At 32.1% G+C, this 21,872-nt stretch overlaps 2 protein-coding genes across 2 annotated transcripts in view; one reads left to right on the forward strand and one right to left on the reverse strand.

Moving 5' to 3' along the window:
• Positions 1-21,872, forward strand: part of LOC123563266 (uncharacterized) — a 64,462-nt gene that overhangs the window by 6,793 nt on the left and 35,797 nt on the right. The gene's annotated exons all lie outside the window — the stretch shown is intronic.
• LOC123563277 (uncharacterized) lies at positions 4,036-19,938 on the reverse strand. Its single transcript, XM_045355991.2, has 7 exons — positions 19,925-19,938; positions 19,556-19,606; positions 18,962-19,027; positions 17,467-17,668; positions 5,867-5,956; positions 5,620-5,709; positions 4,036-4,569 (listed from the first exon to the last, which is right to left on the reverse strand). The coding sequence occupies exons 4-7, from the start codon at positions 17,653-17,655 to the stop codon at positions 4,279-4,281; spliced, it is 660 nt and encodes a 219-aa protein (XP_045211926.1). The 5' UTR covers positions 17,656-17,668; positions 18,962-19,027; positions 19,556-19,606; positions 19,925-19,938; the 3' UTR covers positions 4,036-4,278.

The following is a 21,872-nucleotide window of genomic DNA, read 5'->3' on the forward strand; positions in this document are numbered from 1 at the left end:
ATGTATACCTATTCACACATGTAGTGCATCAATAACTTTACATTACGAACAGTGTATAGATAAATCAAGTACAGGTTGTTTGCAAAAATACCGTTCCCTTTTTTATTTATTTATGGGATTTTAATCTTAAAATGTCATTTTTTCCTTAAATAAACAGATTTTGTCACCGTTTTCGACTGGAATTCATATATTTAAAACTTCCGTAAAGTGATGACATTATATTTTTACGGAAATTAAACATTTTATTTTTTCAAGAAAATATACCCTGGCCCACATAAAATAAGAAAAATATCTTGATAGGAACAGATACAGATCAGTTTCTGCTGTAATAAATTAACTAATACATTGGTTTATCATTGACTTGAAACGATTTGGGTATTGTTCAAATACTTAATGAGAAATTTGCATTTAAAGTGTAGGCTAGAAGCATACGATAGTGTCCGAAGTCCTTAAGGTGTTCATTCTATTATTTGCATAGCTTTTTATTGATTATGCAATACGTTTTGATATCATACCCTGAAGAATGGTGTTATTTAACAAAAAATCAAACATAACATTCTTTTTGCAGCATAACGTTTTACAAAGGAACAGAAACACGTATGTAATATTTTAGTTCTTAAAACTTACTCAATGATTGAAAATACAACAATTATGTGTGAAAGTAAAATTAAAGCTTAAATGACTAATAGAGGGAAACAACAAAGATCTCATGAGCACTCACAAAGACGAAAATCCAAAACTGATTCATGCGAAAGTGATGAAAATAGTTCTAACAGTGATAATGGAGGAAGTGATCTGCGTAAAGGTCTTTTAAATCTACAAGATATTGCACAAACAACCCAGACAAACCACTTGAAAAACCAAAATGGAAAACCGTTTGCCAGTTTAAAACACAGGAAGAGAAACAATCGGGGTAATATAAACACCATAACACCAATGTATCAAAGTTGCATTATCTTTGTTAACACACTCTGTTTTGTTTTTGTATATGCAAATGAACATTTTAAAGTTTCTAAAACTGAATTCACAGCTGTAATGAATTATGCAATGAAGATATATTTCATAGTTTCTAAGCGGCTGCTCTTTATGCACAACTGACCATTGCAGAAGATTTTTTTAAAGCTTTACAGTAACTGTTATAAATATGTGACCGACATTAATAAATGTTAAATATTTTTCAGCGCTGAAGCTGCATACCGGCCTAACTTTAAAGCATCGACGGAAGTTGGTAATTATTTATTGTCATAACTGTATGGTACATTTAACTGATATGTAAAAAATAACTACTATTTTAGGATCTATTGCTTAATACTTTGGAGATAAAAGAATGAAAACACGGCGTACTAAATTTCGACATCCAAATAGCAATTTATTGATTGATATGTGTAGTACATGTTATACTCTTGAATATTATATTTTGGTTTCCTTTGCCGACAGAATTGAGACAAACAACTGCTCCTGCTGTGCCTGTTTCTAGTTTAGGATCGCAACAAGCAAAATATTGTAACACTTTACCGACGGTTGTTGAACAAAATGAGAAGGAATATTACCTTACACCAGATGTGTGGGGGGTAGAAGCCAAGACCAAACAGCATTCATGTAAGACATTATAGTGTGATCATTGTGTTTATTTATATACTTGTCTTCAACCCCAAAGGCAGGGACATCTGGGCTGAGATGCATAAACTCCTATATAATGCATGTGATATCATTAATTCAAGCCAGTTGATTCGTAAAAATAAAGTACTTATCAATATATATATATACCTTCGCACATTGTCTCGGGGTCAGATATACAGGGAAACATTTTATTTATGATATTAATTGTGATCGATGATAAGAAGGATAAAGCATATTTGTCAATAAAATTTTGCCTTGAGTTAGCAAAACATATTTTACATTCAATAATGTATGACTAATGATTATATGTCAATATTTCTTGTCATGTGTTTTTGTAATATTTGCTCTCTCATCTCTTTCAAAGCACAAAAATCTTCTCTACCTTCGCTTGAAGCTGTTACGACGATACTACTGATAGACACATCACAAAGCATGGCCTCTGGGGATAAATGGATGCAAGTGAAAACATTTGTGAACGATTACATCACAGGTTATAGCTATAATTGTTATAACTGTCAAATCATTATATCAGTTACTGTTTTCTAAGTGTTTTCTTTTTCAAAATTAACTTTGATGAAACATCCTTGCCATTAGGAGAAGAAGTAAATAGAATTATATAGCAACTTACATTCAGTGCTTCCAAAGGATCTTCATATAGATTTTATTGTTCATGACGGACATTTTACCGTACCAAGTTTACAACATATTTTCAAAGAAACTGCTAACAAGTTTGTATAGCTTAATGTTTGGAAGTAACAGATCTGGTTAAAGTGTGCTATCCCTTACAGAGAAGCAATTTGATTCTAAATTCTCTGTTTTAATCCCAAAACTCGGTTGTTCCAGAACCAAACAAGTAGTTCTTATTAATCAGTATTACAAAGGCAAGTAAATGTATATATCAATCATATTAACGTTATGTGTTGGTCAGGAATATATCAGTGCAATATATACACATTCAATATATCAGTGCAATATATACACATTCGCAATTAGAAACTGAGACAAATCTACCATTTCTGTATCCTTTGTTTACAATAAGAAGCGGAGAGCTTGTAGAATTAGCTTTTTTTCTCAATTACTGTTTTATATTGGAGGAATTCAAGGCTCTGATAAGGTCAAATTTTTATAAATATTGTAAAATCTAGACATAAACCTGGCTAAATACACAAACATTAGAATGGAAGATTATTTACATTTTTGCAACTTAGTTTGAGAGATTTTATTGCACTAAATATTCAAAGTATAGAAGTGTGTGAGCTTTTGTGTCATCATATAATATTACTTTTACCTGTTTTGCAACTATTTTAACATTGTACATGTTGTATAGAATAATTTATATGAAATATAGGATTAAGTTAATAAACACAAATATTGACTTTAACTATAATAATCATAAATTAGCGTAATATACACAATTATTTAGGTACATGAGAGTAGCCCAAACTTACCCTTACCTGGTCAATCAGTTGTTCAGTTGGAATTAGAAGGATAAATATATGTTTTCTGGATTTTTGGCGTTTCATAAAATTTCAAAGACACCTTACAAATTTGACGTAAAGAGTTTCTCAAAATTTTATAGCTCTATTCTTCAAATAATATTTTATAAACTTGATTTATGTAAGTTATTACAATCACCTAATACCTGTACCTACTATGATGCTCGGTTCTTTTAGAGTATGGGCAGCAACGGAAGTAGCCTTTGAATCTACTATTAAATATTGATTCCAAGATAAAAAAAAAGACTTAACGTAAAAAGTATGGATGCACCCTGGAGAAACCTAACTTACTCTGACGACAATTTGACTTGACCAACAAAATTATAATTATTTCGAATCATTACACGATTACTTAATTGTTTCTATTACTGTGTTAGACCTTACACACGTACATTTTTGTTATTTCTTACTGATTGTTTATGTTACACAAGACCATTATATTTAAAATGGTCCGTTTGCTTAATAACATAAATTCAATATTGACTTTACAGACATAGTTTAGGATAATGTTTTGAAATAACAACGTTTGGAAAGCTTCAGTATTATTAAACGTCTTCAGAACGTATGTCCTGTGGAGAGCTTCTGTTTAGATTTTAACATGTGGACGGATCGGAGCGAAGACATGAAGAAAACTTAATTTGTCGCGTGCACAATGTTATAATTAATTAGACATGTAGAATTACAAACATAAGCATTGCAAACAGTAAATAAAATCAGTAAGAAGATCATTTGGAAGCATAGAATGCAACGAAGCAAACTTATAGCAGACTCGGTTTGACTGAGTCTGTTCATGAGAGGAAGTGAAAAATCTCTCACGCACCCTAGCATCGGCTTTAGTGGAACTCTATTACCTATGAACATTAATTGGACTCCATGTTCCCAAAGGACCAGAAAATATAACAACACTGAATCTAAAGCTACCTTATTTTTTTTGTCTAAGATCACTTCTATAACAATTCACTATGTGGCTAAATGATGGGACACGTTTTGTTTTTAAACAATATATACATTGTTTTCAGGGTACATACCGTCATAATCTCTCTAAGCATAATGTACTGCATCAGTTACTTGTACAAACGTAAATACTATTTATATTCTGCAAAATTTAAAAGTCTAATATGGTGTGTTATATTCTTCATCATTTACAGGAACAGTTCATATCCTATTTACGGAACTCGGCAACTCCTTTTGATATCAATTGGCCGCCTTCCTGAAGAAGCAAAGCGGGCCATACAATAAAATCAACACGGTTGCCTCTATGTTTGTAAACCTTAAAGTTGTCAATTGCTTTTACTTCAGATTTTAGTACCATTGTCATTGGAGGGTCTTGTATTACCATAAGCCAAGACAACCTCAAACACTCCTGTGTATAGTCTTTTAGTGCCGATTGTTCTAGAAGATCTGTCTTGTCGCGAACATGAGATGAAAGGAATTTCTTCAGTTGAGGTACCATCTACAATAAAGACAATATAAAGCAACACAAGAGTAATAAACATGCAATATTAAAAGTTAAAACTTGATTACTTTGAAATAGTTTGTACCCTCGGGTCCCCCAAAATCATGTAAAATGCAATATAATCCAGGAATGTACACTTATACACCAATAGCAACATTGACAATGTATTTCAAAAAATATAATTTGATTTAGAAACCTTGATTTAAGCAATAACGCTAGTAAACCAATACACATAGGTCAACCATCTAAAGTTCGTGACATCATGAAGCACTTTCTTAAGCCAACCGCGGTGCTAAATGTTTACATGTACAAGACAAAATAAAACCACAAAAACTTAAAAGTGAAGTTACTTTTTCAATTTGAATCATAATTCAAAATTGATGGGAGTATTTCATGTACAATGTATTTGAATTTTGTTTGCAATGAGGACAAAGAAAATTTTATAGGCCAGATGTAGTGCATTTGGAAAAAAGGGATATTTTTTGAGACATAAATATACCCAATAGAAAACAAACTTAAAAGGGGCGTAGTTCTGAAAATATATGGCAGGTGAAGTTACACAACATGTCACACTATTGATTATTGTCACTATAAGCAAGTACAGCAAGATCCAATTGGATTATCTTTACTTATGAAGAAGTTATTGAACTTCAAAAAAAAATATAACCAACGCGGACGCCGACGCCGGTGCAATAGCCTTCCTTCTTCTTCGAATAGTCGGTGAAAAGTGTGCCCAGTCTTAACTTTAAAAAACGACATTGACCTGAGGAAATGTGTGGACAATTCAGATGACGGGACCCTAAATATTCTGCGGAAATATTTGATAGTGGTGATTTACTTCTGCGATTCCATGTCAACAGAAATTCAACAGTATTCATTGGAGTTTCGGGATCACATTGGACTTTCAAAATGTCCTCTTAAATTACATGAGAATGCAAATTTGAAATTTATTATATGCTATTTACTTATAATATTCTATTATGTAATATAGGTCATCATAAAATGGGCATTTGTAGCGAAGTAAGAGTATTTTATGATTCCACTTACGTTTGTATATTCTGGTACTGCATCGGCAGCACTATGTTTTCTTTCTTCTTTAATACGCTGCATCAAGTCATTTGGTAGTTTGGTACGTTTCTAAAGGAATGAAATAAGATAACAATGATATTATTTGATTGACAGTATACTCTACTAGATTATTTGATTGGATTCTACATAGTGTATTGTTAATACACTGTAGTAAAGACATACATAATTATGTATTACGATTGGTATGAAGAAACACTTTTCTTACCTTTGTGATCATAGCTTCAAGATTTGTCACACCCTTTTGCAGACGCTCCAACTGGTTTCTTGCTTTGTTTTGGCAGGTGTTAAAACATTGCTGCAATTGATACAGTATTAATATGCTAAGGAGTTTCATGTTATTTTAATCATGCTTTCCTGTATAATCATTATATCATCAATAAAAATCTATAAGAAAGTGAAACAATATAATGAGAAGTTGTGCGAAAACTTATTCCAAATAAATGCCAGATACAATTCTAAACAAGAGGGCAATGATGGCCTTAAATCGCTCACCTGAGTTACGCTGCTTGCGTAAAAAGGTCTGGTAGATGGTTATGCATGGAAAATGACTGTGAATTTATATTGAAATAGTACTAGTGTTTTGACATGAATATTTGGCCATATATGGGTAAAACTTACGAGTAAGTTTTGCCTGAGGGGAATAAATCTTGATCTTCTAGACGCTTGGAACTATTTTTATGCGCATTAATAATGTGTTATTAGGTTTTATTATATATCGATATATACTTCATATATTTTCTTCTATATATGTTTCTAATCCATATCTTCATGGTATTTGTTAATTACGATTTTTTTTGTTTCTAACCTATACATGTATGTACTGTACACGATTAACGTTTACCGTATCTACACGCCATATTGCGCAAGCGATAAAACCAATTAATTTAACGTTTACCGTATCTACACGCCATATTGCACAAGCGATAAAACCAATTAATAACTTTGCATGACTGTGTACTGTTTACAATGAACAATGTAAAAGTCGATTTATTTTAACAGAACAGAACAGAACAGATATTTTATTAACGTATACAATACATGTATCTTGTTAATACAACATGAAATTATACATATAATACAATATACGTGATAGGCAAAATGACTTTTCGGTATATGTAGAGAATGAACAGATCTGATTTTAACCATCAGTATATTACAAGAATATTACGACGATATCACAATAGAAACAATATCAATCTTGTTATACTAGTATACAAAAATTAATGCTAATAAATAATCTGCATTTACGAATTCAAGAAGTATAGGTAGTGTAATATAAACTGAATGGCAGTATATGTATATGTTATATTATAATTAATGTCAACACAAACAAACTTACAAGCATTTCCAAGACACGAGTTTAAATTCCTTGCAATAATTCCTTTCTCTTGTTATTAGCTAATGTTTATATTTACACAAATTAACTAGAATAGATTTATTACTTGATTGTAGCAATTCTAAGAATTTATACATACTTGTATGAGTATAGAAATAACGTTTAATGAACTTTGCACGTAATTCTTTATAAACTCTGCATTTAAGAACAAAATGAAATTCATCTTCAATCTCATTAAGATCACATAACTGACAAATTCGTTCGTGTCTTTCTAACCTGTCTCTGCCGTACCTGGCAGACTCTATACGTAACTTATGTGCAGATATACGGAGTTTCGTTAAACAACTTCGTGATGTTTTACATAATAATATATTCAAATAATTTTCAATACCAAAATTTGTTTTAACATGTGAATATAAAGTATTTAAAACATTATTTGCAGCAATGTCGGCACACCATTTTTGCTTAAAACAATCTATAATTCTTTGTTTAAAAATGGGTACAAATGTTTTGGCTTCAAACTGACTTGGTAGATTCCAAACATCAGAGAAACCATGCTCGTTAAGAAGGCATTTCACATGGTATGCCCAATTTTTTACACCATTATGATTACACTGGTCTAAAGCATTTTGGTAAATACCTTTTAAAATAATATTATCTGTATTTAATAACTTAAACCAATACTTAATAATATGAACATATCTATTTATATACAGGGGATAACGCCCAAGTTCACCATAGGTTGCAGCGTTACATGCACTTTGTTTCACGCCAAGTATGTTTTTACAAAATTTAAGGTGAACTCTTTCAAGATCTTTAGACTTTGAGAAACCCCATACCGGACATGCATAATTTAAAATAGAACCCACAAACGAGTCAAACAGTTGAAGCGATATAAATGGACTTATATCATATTTGTTAATATTATTCATTAAAACATTCATTGCCTTTAAGGATTTGCCAACGATACACTGATTATTAAGAACAAATGAACCAGTATAGTTAAAAACAACCCCTAAATAATTAAAATCATTTACAACTTCTAATGGTTCATTATCATAATACCACTTCTCATATAGTTTGATGGGTCCCCTCTTTCGAAATACAACAACTTTTGTTTTAGAAGTATTAACTTCAAGTCCCCAGTAACAGCAATATTCATGTAAATTATTTAGACTGTTTTGTAAGTCTTGTTGAGTTTTACCAACTATGACCATGTCATCAGCAAATAATAGAAGAATTATACTCAAATCATACAATGAAAGTCCGCTGTCTTGCTTACCTTGTAAAAATAATTCAAGATCTTCTACAAATAAAGCAAAAAATGCCGGGGAATTATTTTGCCCTTGTCTTAAACCTATCGATATATCAAAAAAATCAGAAAGTGCATTACAATGTTTGACACATGATTTAACCACAGAATACATAGCTTTAAAAGATCTAAGTATTTTACCATCTAGACCCATATTGAATAACTTAAACCATAATGCATTTCTATAGACTGAATCAAAGGCCTTTTTCAGGTCCACAAAGGCACAATATAATCTTAAGTTTCTAGACAATATATTATTAACTAGATTATGTAAGACGAAAATGGCATCTATCGTACTACAGCCTTTACGAAAACCAAACTGTGCGTCTGACAAAAAATTGTTTTCTTCAATCCATTTATCTACTCTAGATGTCAAAATACTTGTATAAATTTTACCTAAATTGCTCAGTAAAGTTATTCCCCTATAATTATTTGGATCGTTACGGTCACCTTTCTTATGTAAAGGCACTATAAAACCTTGAGACCATAAGTCTGGAAAATAACCAGCATCAAATACTTTATTAAACATATTGGTAATATGACCAACAAGGATATCCAAAGATTCAATAAAATATTCATTTAATAGGTTATCACTAGGACACGAAGCTTTGTTTCTGTTTAAACTTTTAATTGCTTTCCTTACTTCTATTGGTGTTATTGGTACATTTAATTCTTCAAATGTTGGGTTATCAATATTTAAATTACTCTCCTCATTAAAAGATTCTACATCATAAATAACTGTGGTTCGTATGTCATTAAACATATCTGAGAAGTACTTTTTGAAATCATCTAATGGGATATCACACCCAGTTGTTGACCTGTTCCTTTTGAAATGTTTCCAGAAATCCCTAGGTTTTGATTTACGTAGATTTATCAGCTCCTGAGACTGTTTCCGTATGTAAGAGCGCTTTGTTTTGCGCACAATATTTTTATACACATTTTTAAGGTCACATAAAATAATTCTATTTTCGAATGATTTATCACAATTAAAACTATGTAATGCTTGTTTATACGCATTTTTCGCATTTATACACGCAGCATTGAACCACTTATTATCTGTTATTTATGTATTTATTTTAACTATTACTGATATTTACTCCGTTCTTTAGTTTTTTATTCAAAAGTATTATTTTAGAAAATTGGTGTTATAAATGTTGACTTATTCTAAAGTATTACATAATATAACACAAACAATTTATATATTTTGCTTTGTTATTTATATTGTTATCATTCACCTGTATATTCTTATATTTCAGTTTATTCATTCTTTTATAATATACCTTACGTCTGTTATTCTTTTATAATGCATAAACAAATGTTTCGCATTTTAATATATAGATCTATAACACCTTCCTGAAATATTCTTTCATATTATAAAACTTTTAGCCTTCCACCGAATATTGTCGCAGTCATTTAAGAAAAAAATTCACCCAATCGCCGAAAATATAATATGTGGACACAATAAAGAAACTTATTTCATAATAACTTGATTACTTTATAGTAGTGTTATAGAAATGTATAAAGTGTATACAGTATAAAGGTGTTAATACCTCCGCGAAGGATTATCGCTTTTACATATTTAACTGTACTTTGAATATAAATGCTTACAATTACACAGGGTCTGTAAGTTTTACCCATAGTATTATATAGAGCGACGAAAAATTTTTCAACACTACTAGTAATGCAATGCCCAGCGAGGGAAGTTTCTCCCGGGAGAAGGGTTTCTCTTGGGGCTCTTTATACCAGAAAAAGGGGCTACGGAATACTTTTGGGGGTTGTGAAGTGTATTAAAATGCATATTGACGGAAATTTTGCATACCAAAAGAGATAACTCTTACATAAACGTAAATTTTACATGAGTTATCTTTTTACGATTTTTCATATTTTATAAAGAGATAACTCCTTCAACCACAAGCGTTTAAGAGTTGTCTCTTTATGCATGTAACTTATCCTCGGCATATTATATACAGAAATTGAATTATACACTGAGTTATTTAAAATATTCAATATTTTTATTAAATTACTGGCAATTCATGACATATATATCACTTTTCTGAAATGTTCGATAACATCATCAATCAATTATAACGGATTATTGTCGTATTAGAAGGTAGAAAGTTTTTTTCCAATACCTTACAATCTTTGTATATAGAGTTATTACATTTTATACCTTACAATAAACATCGCTGATTACTTTGTTACGATTATGTGAATAGTGTAAAATATTTTTAATGTTTTTATAACCTTACTACACAATTATCTGTATGAACTTTGTAACTGTAACTTAAATAGATGAATCAACTTTTCTGAAATACAGTATTTGTATAATGATCGATATTATACACTTAGTGCAGTATAATCCAATGTGTACAATACATGTTTATTACTGTTATAATGTCTGATTGACAGAAAATGGTAAATATTATACGCTGTATTTCAGAAAAGTGGATTATAGAATTTCATACAATATTATATAACTGTTAAATTATTATAAACTTATGGCTGACAAAGCATTCCATTGAAAAGTTATATTACCCAGAGTATTATATAGAGCGACGATAATTTTTTTTCAACTTTGATTATATATATTGCCTTGCGAGGGACGTTCCTCCCCGGAGAAGGGTTTCTTTTTGGGATGTTTGCATCAGAAAAAGGGGCGGAATACTTTTGGAGGTAATCAAGTGCCTTAAAATGCGTGTTTTATGGACAACTTCGATGCAAAAGGGAGACAACTCTTACACTTTGTAAATTTGACATGAGTTATGTCTTTACGATTTTGCAAAACATTTATAAAGAGATAACTCTTCCATTGTTATATATGCATGAGTTATCTCTTTATGTTTTACATCTGCGCAACACATATTTTGCTTTCACTTTGTACAGAAATAAAATGAATCAGTGCTTAGATATACGTAAGGTCTGTAAGTTTTACCCATAGTATTATATAGAGAGACGAAATTTTTTCTTTTCATGTATGAATATTTATATTGCCTTGCGAGGGAAGTTCCTCCCGGGAGAAGGGTTTCTCTTGGGGATCTTTGCACCAGAAAAAGGGGCTACGGAATACTTTTTGGGGTAGTCAAGTGTCTTAAATTGCGCGTTTTATGGACAACTTCAATGCAAAGGTAGATAACTCTTACACTTTGTAAATTTGACATGACTTATCTCTTTACGATTTTGCATATTTTCTAAAGAGATAACTCTTCCATTGTTATGTATGCATGAGTTATCTCTTTATGTTTTACATCTTACCAACACATACTTTGCTTTCATTTTGTACAGATTTAAAATGATTCAGTGCATATATATACGTAAAGTCTGTAAGTTTTGCCCATAGTATTATATAGAGAGACGAATTTTTTTTTCATGCATGATTATTTATAATGCCTTGCGAGGGAAGTTCCTCCCGGGAGAAGGGTTTCTCTTGGGGATCTTTGCATCAGAAAAAGGGGCTACGGAATACTTTTTGGGGTAGTCAAGTATCTTAAAATGCGTGTATTATGAACAACTTCAATACAAAGGGAGACAACTCTTACACTTTGTAAATTTGACATGAGTTATCTCTTTACGATTTTGCATTTTTAAAAAGAGATAACTCTTCCATTGTTATGTATGCAAGAGTTATCTCTTTATGTTTTACATCTTACCAACACATACTTTGCTTTCACTTTATACAGATTTAAACAGTTTCAGTGCATATATATACGTAAAGTCTGTAAGTTTTACCCATAGTATTATATAGAGAGACGATATTTTTTTCAACTATGATTATATATATTGCCTTGCGAGGGAAGTTCCTCCCGGGAGAAGGGTTTCTCTTGGGGATCTTTGCATCAGAAAAAGGGGCTACGGAATGCTTTTTGGGGTAGTCAAGTGTCTTAAATTGCGTGTTTTATGAACAATTTCCATGACAAGGGAGACAACTGTTACATTTTGTAAATTTAACATGAGTTATCTCTTTACGATTTTGCATTTTTAAAAAGAGATAACTCTTCCATTGTTAGGTATGCAAGAGTTATCTCTTTATGTTTTTCATCTTACCAACACATACTTTGCTTTCACTTTGTACAGAATAAAAAAGTTTCAGTGCATATATATACGTAAAGTCTGTAAGTTTTACCCATAGTATTATATAGAGAGACGAATTTTTTTTCATGTATGATTATTATATGCCTTGCGAGGGAAGTTCCTCCCGGGAGAAGGGTTTCTCTTGGGGATCTTTGCATCAGAAAAAGGGGCTACGGAATACTTTTTGGGGTAGTCAAGTGTCTAAAATGCGTGTTTTATGGACAATTTCCATGACAAGGGAGACAACTCTTACATTTTGTAAATTTACATGAGTTATCTCTTTACGATTTTGCATTTTTAAAAAGAGATAACTCTTCCATTGTTAGGTATTCAAGAGTTATCTCTTTATGTTTTTCATCTAACCAACACATACTTTGCTTTCACTTTGTACAGAATAAAAAAGTTTCAGTGCATATATATACGTAAAGTCTGTAAGTTTTACCCATAGTATTATATAGAGAGACGAATTTTTTTTTCATGTATGATTATTTATTTTGCCTTGCGAGGGAAGTTCCTCCCGGGAGAAGGGTTTCTCTTGGGGATCTTTGCATCAGAAAAAGGGGCTACGGAATGCTTTTTGGGGTAGTCAAGTGTCTTAAATTGCGTGTTTTATGGACAATTTCCATGACAAGGGAGACAACTCATACATTTTGTAAATTTAACATGAGTTATCTCTTTACGATTTTGCATTTTTAAAAAGAGATAACTCTTCCATCGTTAGGTATGCAAGAGTTATCTCTTTATGTTTTTCATCTAACCAACACATACTTTGCTTTCACTTTGTACAGAATAAAAAAGTTTCAGTGCATATATATACGTAAAGTCTGTTAGTTTTACCCATAGTATTATATAGAGAGACGAATTTTTTTCTTTTCATGTATGATTATTTATATTGCCTTGCGAGGGAAGTTCCTCCCGGGAGAAGGGTTTCTCTTGGGGATCTTTGCATCAGAAAAAGGGGCTACGGAATACTTTTTGGGGTAGTCAAGTGTCTTAAATTGCGTGTTTTATGGACAATTTCCATGACAAGGGAGACAACTCTTACATTTTGTAAATTTAACATGAGTTATCTCTTTACGATTTTGCATTTTTAAAAAGAGATAACTCTTCCATTGTTAGGTATGCAAGAGTTATCTATTTATATTTTTCATCTTACCAACACATACTTTGCTTTCACTTTGTACAGAATAAAAAAGTTTCAGTGCATATATATACGTAAAGTCTGTAAGTTTTACCCATAGTATTATATAGAGAGACGAAATTTTTTTTCTTGTATGATTATTTATATCGCCTTGCGAGGGAAGTTAATCCCGGGAGAAGGGTTTCTCTTGGGGATCTTTGCATCAGAAAAAGGGGCTACGGAATACTTTTTGGGGTAGTTAAGTGTCTTAAAATGCTTGTTTTATGGACAAATTCGATGCAAAGGTAGACAACTCTTACAATTTGTTAATTTGACATGGGTTATGTCTTTACGATTTTGCAAGTCATAAATGTAAAAATGAAAGAGTTATATATTTAAGAAAATATGCAAAATCGTAAAAAGATAACTCATGTCAAATTTACAAAGTGTAAGAGTTGTCTCCCTTTTCATGGAAATTGTCCATAAAACACGCATTTTAAGACACTTGACTACCACAAAAAGTATTCCGTAGCCCCTTTTTCTGATGCAAAGATCCCCAAGAGAAACCCTTCTCCCGGGAGGAACTTCCCTCGCAAGGCAATATATATAATCATAGTTGAAAAAGAAATATCGTCGCTCTATATAATACTATGGGTAAAACTTACAGACTTTACGTATATATATGCACTGAAACTTTTTAAATCTGTACAAAGTGAAAGCAAAGTATGTGTTGGTAAGATGTAAAACATAAAGAGATAACTCTTGCATACCTAACAATGGAAGAGTTATCTCTTTTTAAAAATGCAAAATCGTAAAGAGATAACTCATGTTAAATTTACAAAATGTAAGAGTTGTCTCCCTTGTCATGGAAATTGTCCATAAAACACGCAATTTAAGACACTTGACTACCCCAAAAAGCATTCCGTAGCCCCTTTTTCTGATGCAAAGATCCCCAAGAGAAACCCTTCTCCCGGGAGGAACTTCCCTCGCAAGGCAATATAAATAATCATACATGAAAAAAAAATTGGTCTCTCTATATAATACTATGGGTAAAACTTACAGACTTTACGTATATATATGCACTGAAACTTTTTTATTCTGTACAAAGTGAAAGCAAAGTATGTGTTGGTTAGATGAAAAACATAAAGAGATAACTCTTGCATACCTAACAATGGAAGAGTTATCTCTTTTTAAAAATGCAAAATCGTAAAGAGATAACTCATGTTAAATTTACAAAATGTAAGAGTTGTCTCCCTTGTCATGGAAATTGTCCATAAAACACGCATTTTAAGACACTTGACTACCACAAAAAGCATTCCGTAGCCCCTTTTTCTGATGCAAAGATCCCCAAGAGAAACCCTTTTCCCGTGAGGAACTTCCCTCGCAAGGCAATATATATAATCATAGTTGAAAAAGAAATATCGTCGCTCTATATAATACTATGGGTAAAACTTACACACTTTACGTATATATATGCACTGAAACTTTTTTAATCTGTACAAAGTTTAAACAAAATATGTGTTGGTAAGATGTAAAACATACAGAGATAACTCTTGCATACCTAACAAAGGAAGAGTTATCTCTTTATTATTTTTTTGCAATATCGTAAAGACATAACTCATGTCAAATTTACAAACTGGAAGAGTTGTGTCCCTTTGCCTCTATTTTGTCCATAAAACACGCATTTTAAGACACTGGGCTAACCACAAATGAATATTTTGTCTGTATAAAGCATTGTATGGCACAATTTAATAATAACTTAACAGTAATACAATATTGTAAGGAATAATACAATCCACTTTTCTGAAATACAGCGTTTATTAATTTACCATTTGTTTAATCAGGCATTACAACACTAATAAACATTAAATGCACAACTAGGTTTATGCTGTGCTTCCTATATATTATAGATCATTATACACATACTGTACTTCAGAAAAGTTGATTAATCTATTTCAGACATTTCACAACATTAGCAGTCATAACTGATATATTTGGATATTTTATAATATTGTTCAAAACAATGTTATCCACTTTTCTGAAATACTGCTTATTGATTCCCTATATTTTCTATCAGGCATTATAACACTAATAAACATGTATTGTACACGTAGGTTTATGATGTGCTACCTTATTTAATACATATCAATATAAAAATACTGTATTTCAGAAAAGTTTATTAATGTGTTTTATTCATTTCACAATATTAACAGTCATAACTGATATATATATGTAGATATTATTATTTCTTTAAACATTTTCTTGCAAGTTTAATAGTAATATCTCATCGGCGTATGAATGAAGTGAAATATATGAACGGAAGAAAGTAGTTCCAGGCGTATGAATACATAAGCGTCTACGTGATCCAGATTAAGAAAAAAGGTAAAACTCTCTCGTAAGTTTTACCCATATTATGGTGAATATTTTTAAAGTTATGGGCAGGTAATGTGTATGTGAGGGTTGGGGAAGGGGAGGTGGGGTATGAAGCTGGGATGGGGGGTGGGAATGATGTAATATGTCAGTATCAAATATGAGGATTATTTTCACTACATATCAGACAAGATTTTTCCACTACATACATATAGGAAAAAGTGAGCACACACCGAGGCGCAGACAAGATTTTTCCACTACATACATATAGGAAAAAGTGAGCACACTCCGAGGCGCTCGTTTTTGACAAAATAAAAAAAATGTACAGTCTTCGTAAAAGGTCACCCTAGAAACATTTTTATAATTTTTTTTTAAAATTGGGCCTGATGTTTCTGACAAGAATAAGTTCCCACTATATACATTCAGGAACAGTGACCATGCCCTCTAGCGGCCATGATTTATGACAAATCAAAATAATTTGAAAAGTCTTGGTAAAAGGTCTCACATGGACCAGTTGTGTGAAAGTATTTTAAAATCGTGCCAACAGTTTCATTCAAGAAACTTGTCTACGTTTCAAGTATATAAATATACGGAAAATGACCACACCCTCTGGCGACCATGTGTTTTAACGAAACATTATAAGTTGATTTCTCTTCGTAGAAGATCACAAATGGACAATTTGTGTGATTTTTTTAATCGGACCAACAGTTTCATACAAGAATATGTTTTAAGTTTCTACTATTTACATTTAAAGAAAAGTGACCACACCACCTGGCGGCAATGTTTTTTTTTTTGACGAATCAAATAAATTTGAACAAATACGGTAGGAAGTCACACAAGTACCATTTTTGTGAAACTATTTTAAAATCGAGCCAGCAGTCTCACACAAAACGATTTTTAAATTTCCACTTCATACATAAAGAGAAAGTGATCATGTCCTCTGGCGGCCATGTTTTATGACGAATTAAAATAATTTGAACAACTTTGGTAGAGGGTAACACAAGGACCATTTGTGTAACGGGCAAGTAGTTTCACTCAAAAAGATTTTTTCAAAGTTACTACTATATACATGTTGGGAAAAGTGACCACGTCCCCTGGCGGCCATGTTGTTTTTATTTCACAAATCGGAATAATAATATTAACAATCTCGGTAGAAGGGTACAAAAGGACCATTTGTGTGAAACTAATTCAAAACCGGACTATCGGTTAAGGGAGATCCCGTTTTAATTGTTTTCTATTTATAAGAATGGCGGTCCCTATGTTCAACCAAGCACAGCAACTTTACTAGCGAACCAGCCAAGTTTCATGAAAATCCATTCAGTGGTTTTTAAGGAGATGTCGTTTGAAAAAAATATTGACGACGGACGGACGAACGGACGGACTCACGACGGACACTTCGTGCTGAGTTGAACTAAAAATTACATTGTTCTTTTGTCTCACTATAGCAACATAACTTCCTTACATGTCTACAACTACCTGCTTCATAAAATTATATTTAAAGTACTTTTTTTAAAATGAAAAATCCTTTCTTAGCCAGCACTGTACAAACGCGGTATGCACTTGATTATATGCGGAAGCTTAAATTTACCATATGCCTACCTCTAAAATACCCAGCATGAAGGCAATAATCTTGGGCTCATTCTGTTTAAAGTGATTTTCGACAGCACTGTAAGCATCTGTCCATTGATTATCATAAAGTTCTGAAAACTGCTCTCCTACTTTCATTGGACGATTTTGATCGCTGAGATCTACTACATTAGGATTGCCATCTCGTAAACGACTTGACATTATAGCACTCAGTCTATAGAAAACAAATAATAAAATGGCATGTATCATATATCATATTGAATGCAAGGCAGAAGTTTAGCGTCTTTTATCGAATGGTCTCTTGTAAAATGAATATGAATGAAGATTGTTACTATAGTTCTTGCAAAGAAATTGATGTAATTTCTTTCTGTTGAAAATACCTCCAAATTATATTAAGTAATTAAGAAAATCTAGGTTAAGTAATAATTTAAGAAATTAAAGAAAACATGTTGTTTTTCTCGCGAGGTGCACATGCCATATCAGGTTCAATACATGTCTGTAGCAGTAAACTGATTAACCTATGGTGTAACTTGATTGACAATGCATCTATACTTTAAAAGAAATATTTCATTGCTTATTACTTGTGCTTTGTACCAGAATTCATTAATTTTGCTCATGTAAATGATGTATTTGATTTATCTGTATAAATACAGAGACAAATTGTGTATTTTCGGAGTAAACTGAAAGTGACGCCCGCTGACACAGCAACCACGTGGTGGCTCGGAGGCCAGGGCTAATGCCTTGCGCTGTGCGCAGCCGGAGAAGGAATGAAGACGGAGACAGTAAATTATGAAGTGCTTTGTTCGCTCTGTCAGTTAGAAGTTATACTATTGGTAACGGAAAATAAACTAGTCTAAGAGTAAATTAAACAATGAATGTTTCTCATTGCAGAGTTGGTGCAGTCGTTTCTGCGCATGCCCGGAATTATTATCAATTGCAGAGCACGCAAAAGTACTCATTTTTTAAATGATCTTTTTCAAAATACTTTGGTTCAAATTTAGTTAATCCGGTATATACCGGAGTCTGTAATATATCACAGGCGCACCAACTGTTTTTGGTCTCAGCCAAATTAAACAGTGTATTAGGTTATTTATCCAGTGGGTTTTGGAGATTTATGCTACATTCTGTCAAGCAGTCAGAAGGAAAAACTGAATTAAGCAATTAAAATATCGAAGTATGAAAATATTTTCAGACAAAAAAAAACACGATGTTTTTGTTTCTGTAAGCAGAGTTTAACTTTCAAACAGTCTTGCATACAAAACAGGTTTTGTGCGAATTTTCAGGATTGCGAATTGTCAGGATACCGGTACCCTGTTACTTACTAATTCAAAATCATTGGCCAGTTATAAATCAGTGGACATTTCATCTCCTAAGGTTAAACAATGGAGAGAACAGACGTACACTAACACAGTTTTGTTGATTACTGAATTAAGATTTTTTAATGCTTCATAAATTACAGAAATAAAATGTATTAAATCTAAGGAAAAATGACCTTTTACCTACTCACCGTTTCAGAGCATCTTCTTTGTCCGTCTTTTCTTGTTTCAATTCCTGCCGTAACTGATCAATCGTTCTGATAAATGGTAAAATATTTGAGCCGCACCATGAGACAACCAACACTATGCATTTGCGACCAGCATGGATCCAGACCAGCCTGCGCATCCGCACAGTCTGGTCAGAATCCATGCTGTTCGCTTTCAAAGCCTATTGCAATTAGAGAAACCGTTAGCGAACAGCATGGATCCTGACCAGACTGCGCGGATGCTTTGGATCCATGCTGGTCGCAAACGAAACGCACTATGTTGGTTTTCTCATGATGCATCTCATGTCATACAATGACAAAAATGTCTGCTAAAATTTGCTTGACAAAGTTAGATATTTAAATACATGTATTGAAATTAACAACTATTCAAATTTGCCTGAGAAGTGCAAGTTTTGCCATATACACCACTTATTTTGTTAAGAATATCAACGTACTTAAAAGGCTGTGTTTGTTTTTCATTTTTGACAAAATCTTGATACATGCATTCTACAAATTGTTAAACTTCTTAACCGTAAGCTACAAATATTGGTATGAGTAATAATCTGTTTTATTACGTACGTTGGAAGTGCATTTCCATCTTCCTCTCTGTTATGGTTTACGAAATGCTGTCTGTGATTGAAAAAAGTAAATAAACATCTATAAATGTCTGAAAATGGTAACAGCAAAACGAATTTCAAACTTGATAACTAAACGTGTTATTAAGTAATAACCGATCATTGGTTTTACTTATGTCAAGTCTGATAGGAATAAGGCGAGACAATTATCACGTGTGTCATGTATCTAAATAAGTAGATGTTACTTCCTGGTTCATTCCTACATATATCAATTACAAAGCTATCATATTGCTAAAGAATTGTGAGAATCATTTATCTATAATTATTTCACATAAAAAATACTGGTATAGCATGTAATAGCAAGTTGTTTCGCCCTAAAATAATTCCAGCCACTACAGCCGTAATCAGCAGACTTCATGAAACTAACGCAGTCTCTTCGGTAACAGTCACTTTGTTATCGTCGGTCATACTTTTGCTTTATTAAATCTGTAGTCGATAAATACATCGTATTCAAGCATTAGAAATCGTATGATACAGTTTCAATTAATTTGACAAATTAAAAACCCAATGTATACAGCCTAACCGCCATGACAAACAGTTTGCATGTGTACGATATGTTTTTACTGACGTACTTTAGAAGTACACGTAAGCATATAATATATTTTTTTAAAATGATATATTTAACCCCAAAAACGAAAGTGGACGCAACGAAATACTTTAAAACCGAAAGTAGATGTGAAACCTCGCAATTTACTTCTAATGGTAAAGTTAAACAGATTTTACTTTCACATATACTGTTAAACCAGATTGAAAGTCTGATCGTACTGATACTTTAATCATTACCGTTCAACTGTAAGTTAAAACCGAAAGTAGATGTGCATCAAAATTTAACGGGGATATCTTAGCTAAAATGACCAACTGTACAGAACATCTGGACAAATATCAGTGGCATTATCAGTTAAGGAGAGAACAAAAACAAAATATAACTTACATATTTTAAACTTTATATATTAAAATAAATTCAGTATTTAGTCGTGTGCTTGACACAATGTACTTCCCTGTTGAACGAATGGCTAAACTGTTATAGCAAAACACCTTAAATCTATCTATAAATTAACATAACTGGTATTAAAGAAAGCTTAAACGTTAAATGATTTGATTTCAAATAGTACGGAAATGTAAATGCCTCTGTTATGTATGATACGGAATCCGTGAAGGGACGTATTGTCTACGTTTTAATCAGGTTAACCTGATCTCAAATTATAACAAAAAAATTCTTTATATGAAAAAAGTAATTTTGTTGAAATAAGCTTTCGTTTTAATGAATAAGTTTTCGTTATTGTTATAAGGTATCACAAAAATAGATAAATAAAATAAATACATTGGTTGTTGTTTTTCTTTGTTTATACAGTTATATTTCGAAATTACAGTTTAAAGAAGTACAGTCCATAATACATTACCTCTATTATTTCGCGTTCAGCTTATATGATACTGTTATTCCTGTTATATTCCCTTTTACGTATTTATTCTAAACGTACAAGTTTATGTTCTTATGAACTGATGAGCTAGAGAAGTGCAAAGAATCATTACTTTTGCCTGATGTTTTTCCTTCTATAACAGGATATACCTCTATACGTAATAAATTATATTTGATAATATTTGGTCAGTAATTCTTGAATATTCATAACTTGGGTCTTCTTCAATATGTTACTGGAACTCGACATTTTAATAGTTATATATACCCCCCCCCCCCACACACACACACACCCGACACACACCCCGCCCACCCACCCCCCGCGGTTAATGGTGTCATCATTTACTATTTAAGAAAGAAATACTACACACTACCCTACCCATAGAGCCTTACCAACAAGTGCGTTAAATTAAACAAACCTTGGACATATAAATGTTGAAATGTGAAACCTTTTACAAAATTTTAAGAACTATCACCTGCTGTTTTCGCATAATAAACAGTGATCAAAAAATTTAAAACACTGCCGCGAAATCTCTGAAATACAGTGTCTTAAGATTAATTTTTTTTAATGTGTCAAGTGATTTACTTTTGCGTAGTTCTAATGGCAGTTCATTTCAAAGTTTTGGGCCAATAATACAGAAACTTCTATCATTGAATGTTTTGCACTTGTTGTATAGAACAACATAACGACATTCAGAATTTTCAGACGATCTCAAACCTTATGTACTGGAAATATACTCTGTAAGTAATTCTGTTAAGTACAGAGGTGCTCTGCCAGTGTGACAGCTAAACATGAAAGAGAGTATCTTGAACTCAATTCTTGCTTTCACCGGCAACCAATGTAAGT

This window comes from Mercenaria mercenaria, chromosome 2, assembly GCF_021730395.1.
Source record: "Mercenaria mercenaria strain notata chromosome 2, MADL_Memer_1, whole genome shotgun sequence".
Lineage (NCBI taxonomy): Eukaryota > Metazoa > Mollusca > Bivalvia > Venerida > Veneridae > Mercenaria > Mercenaria mercenaria.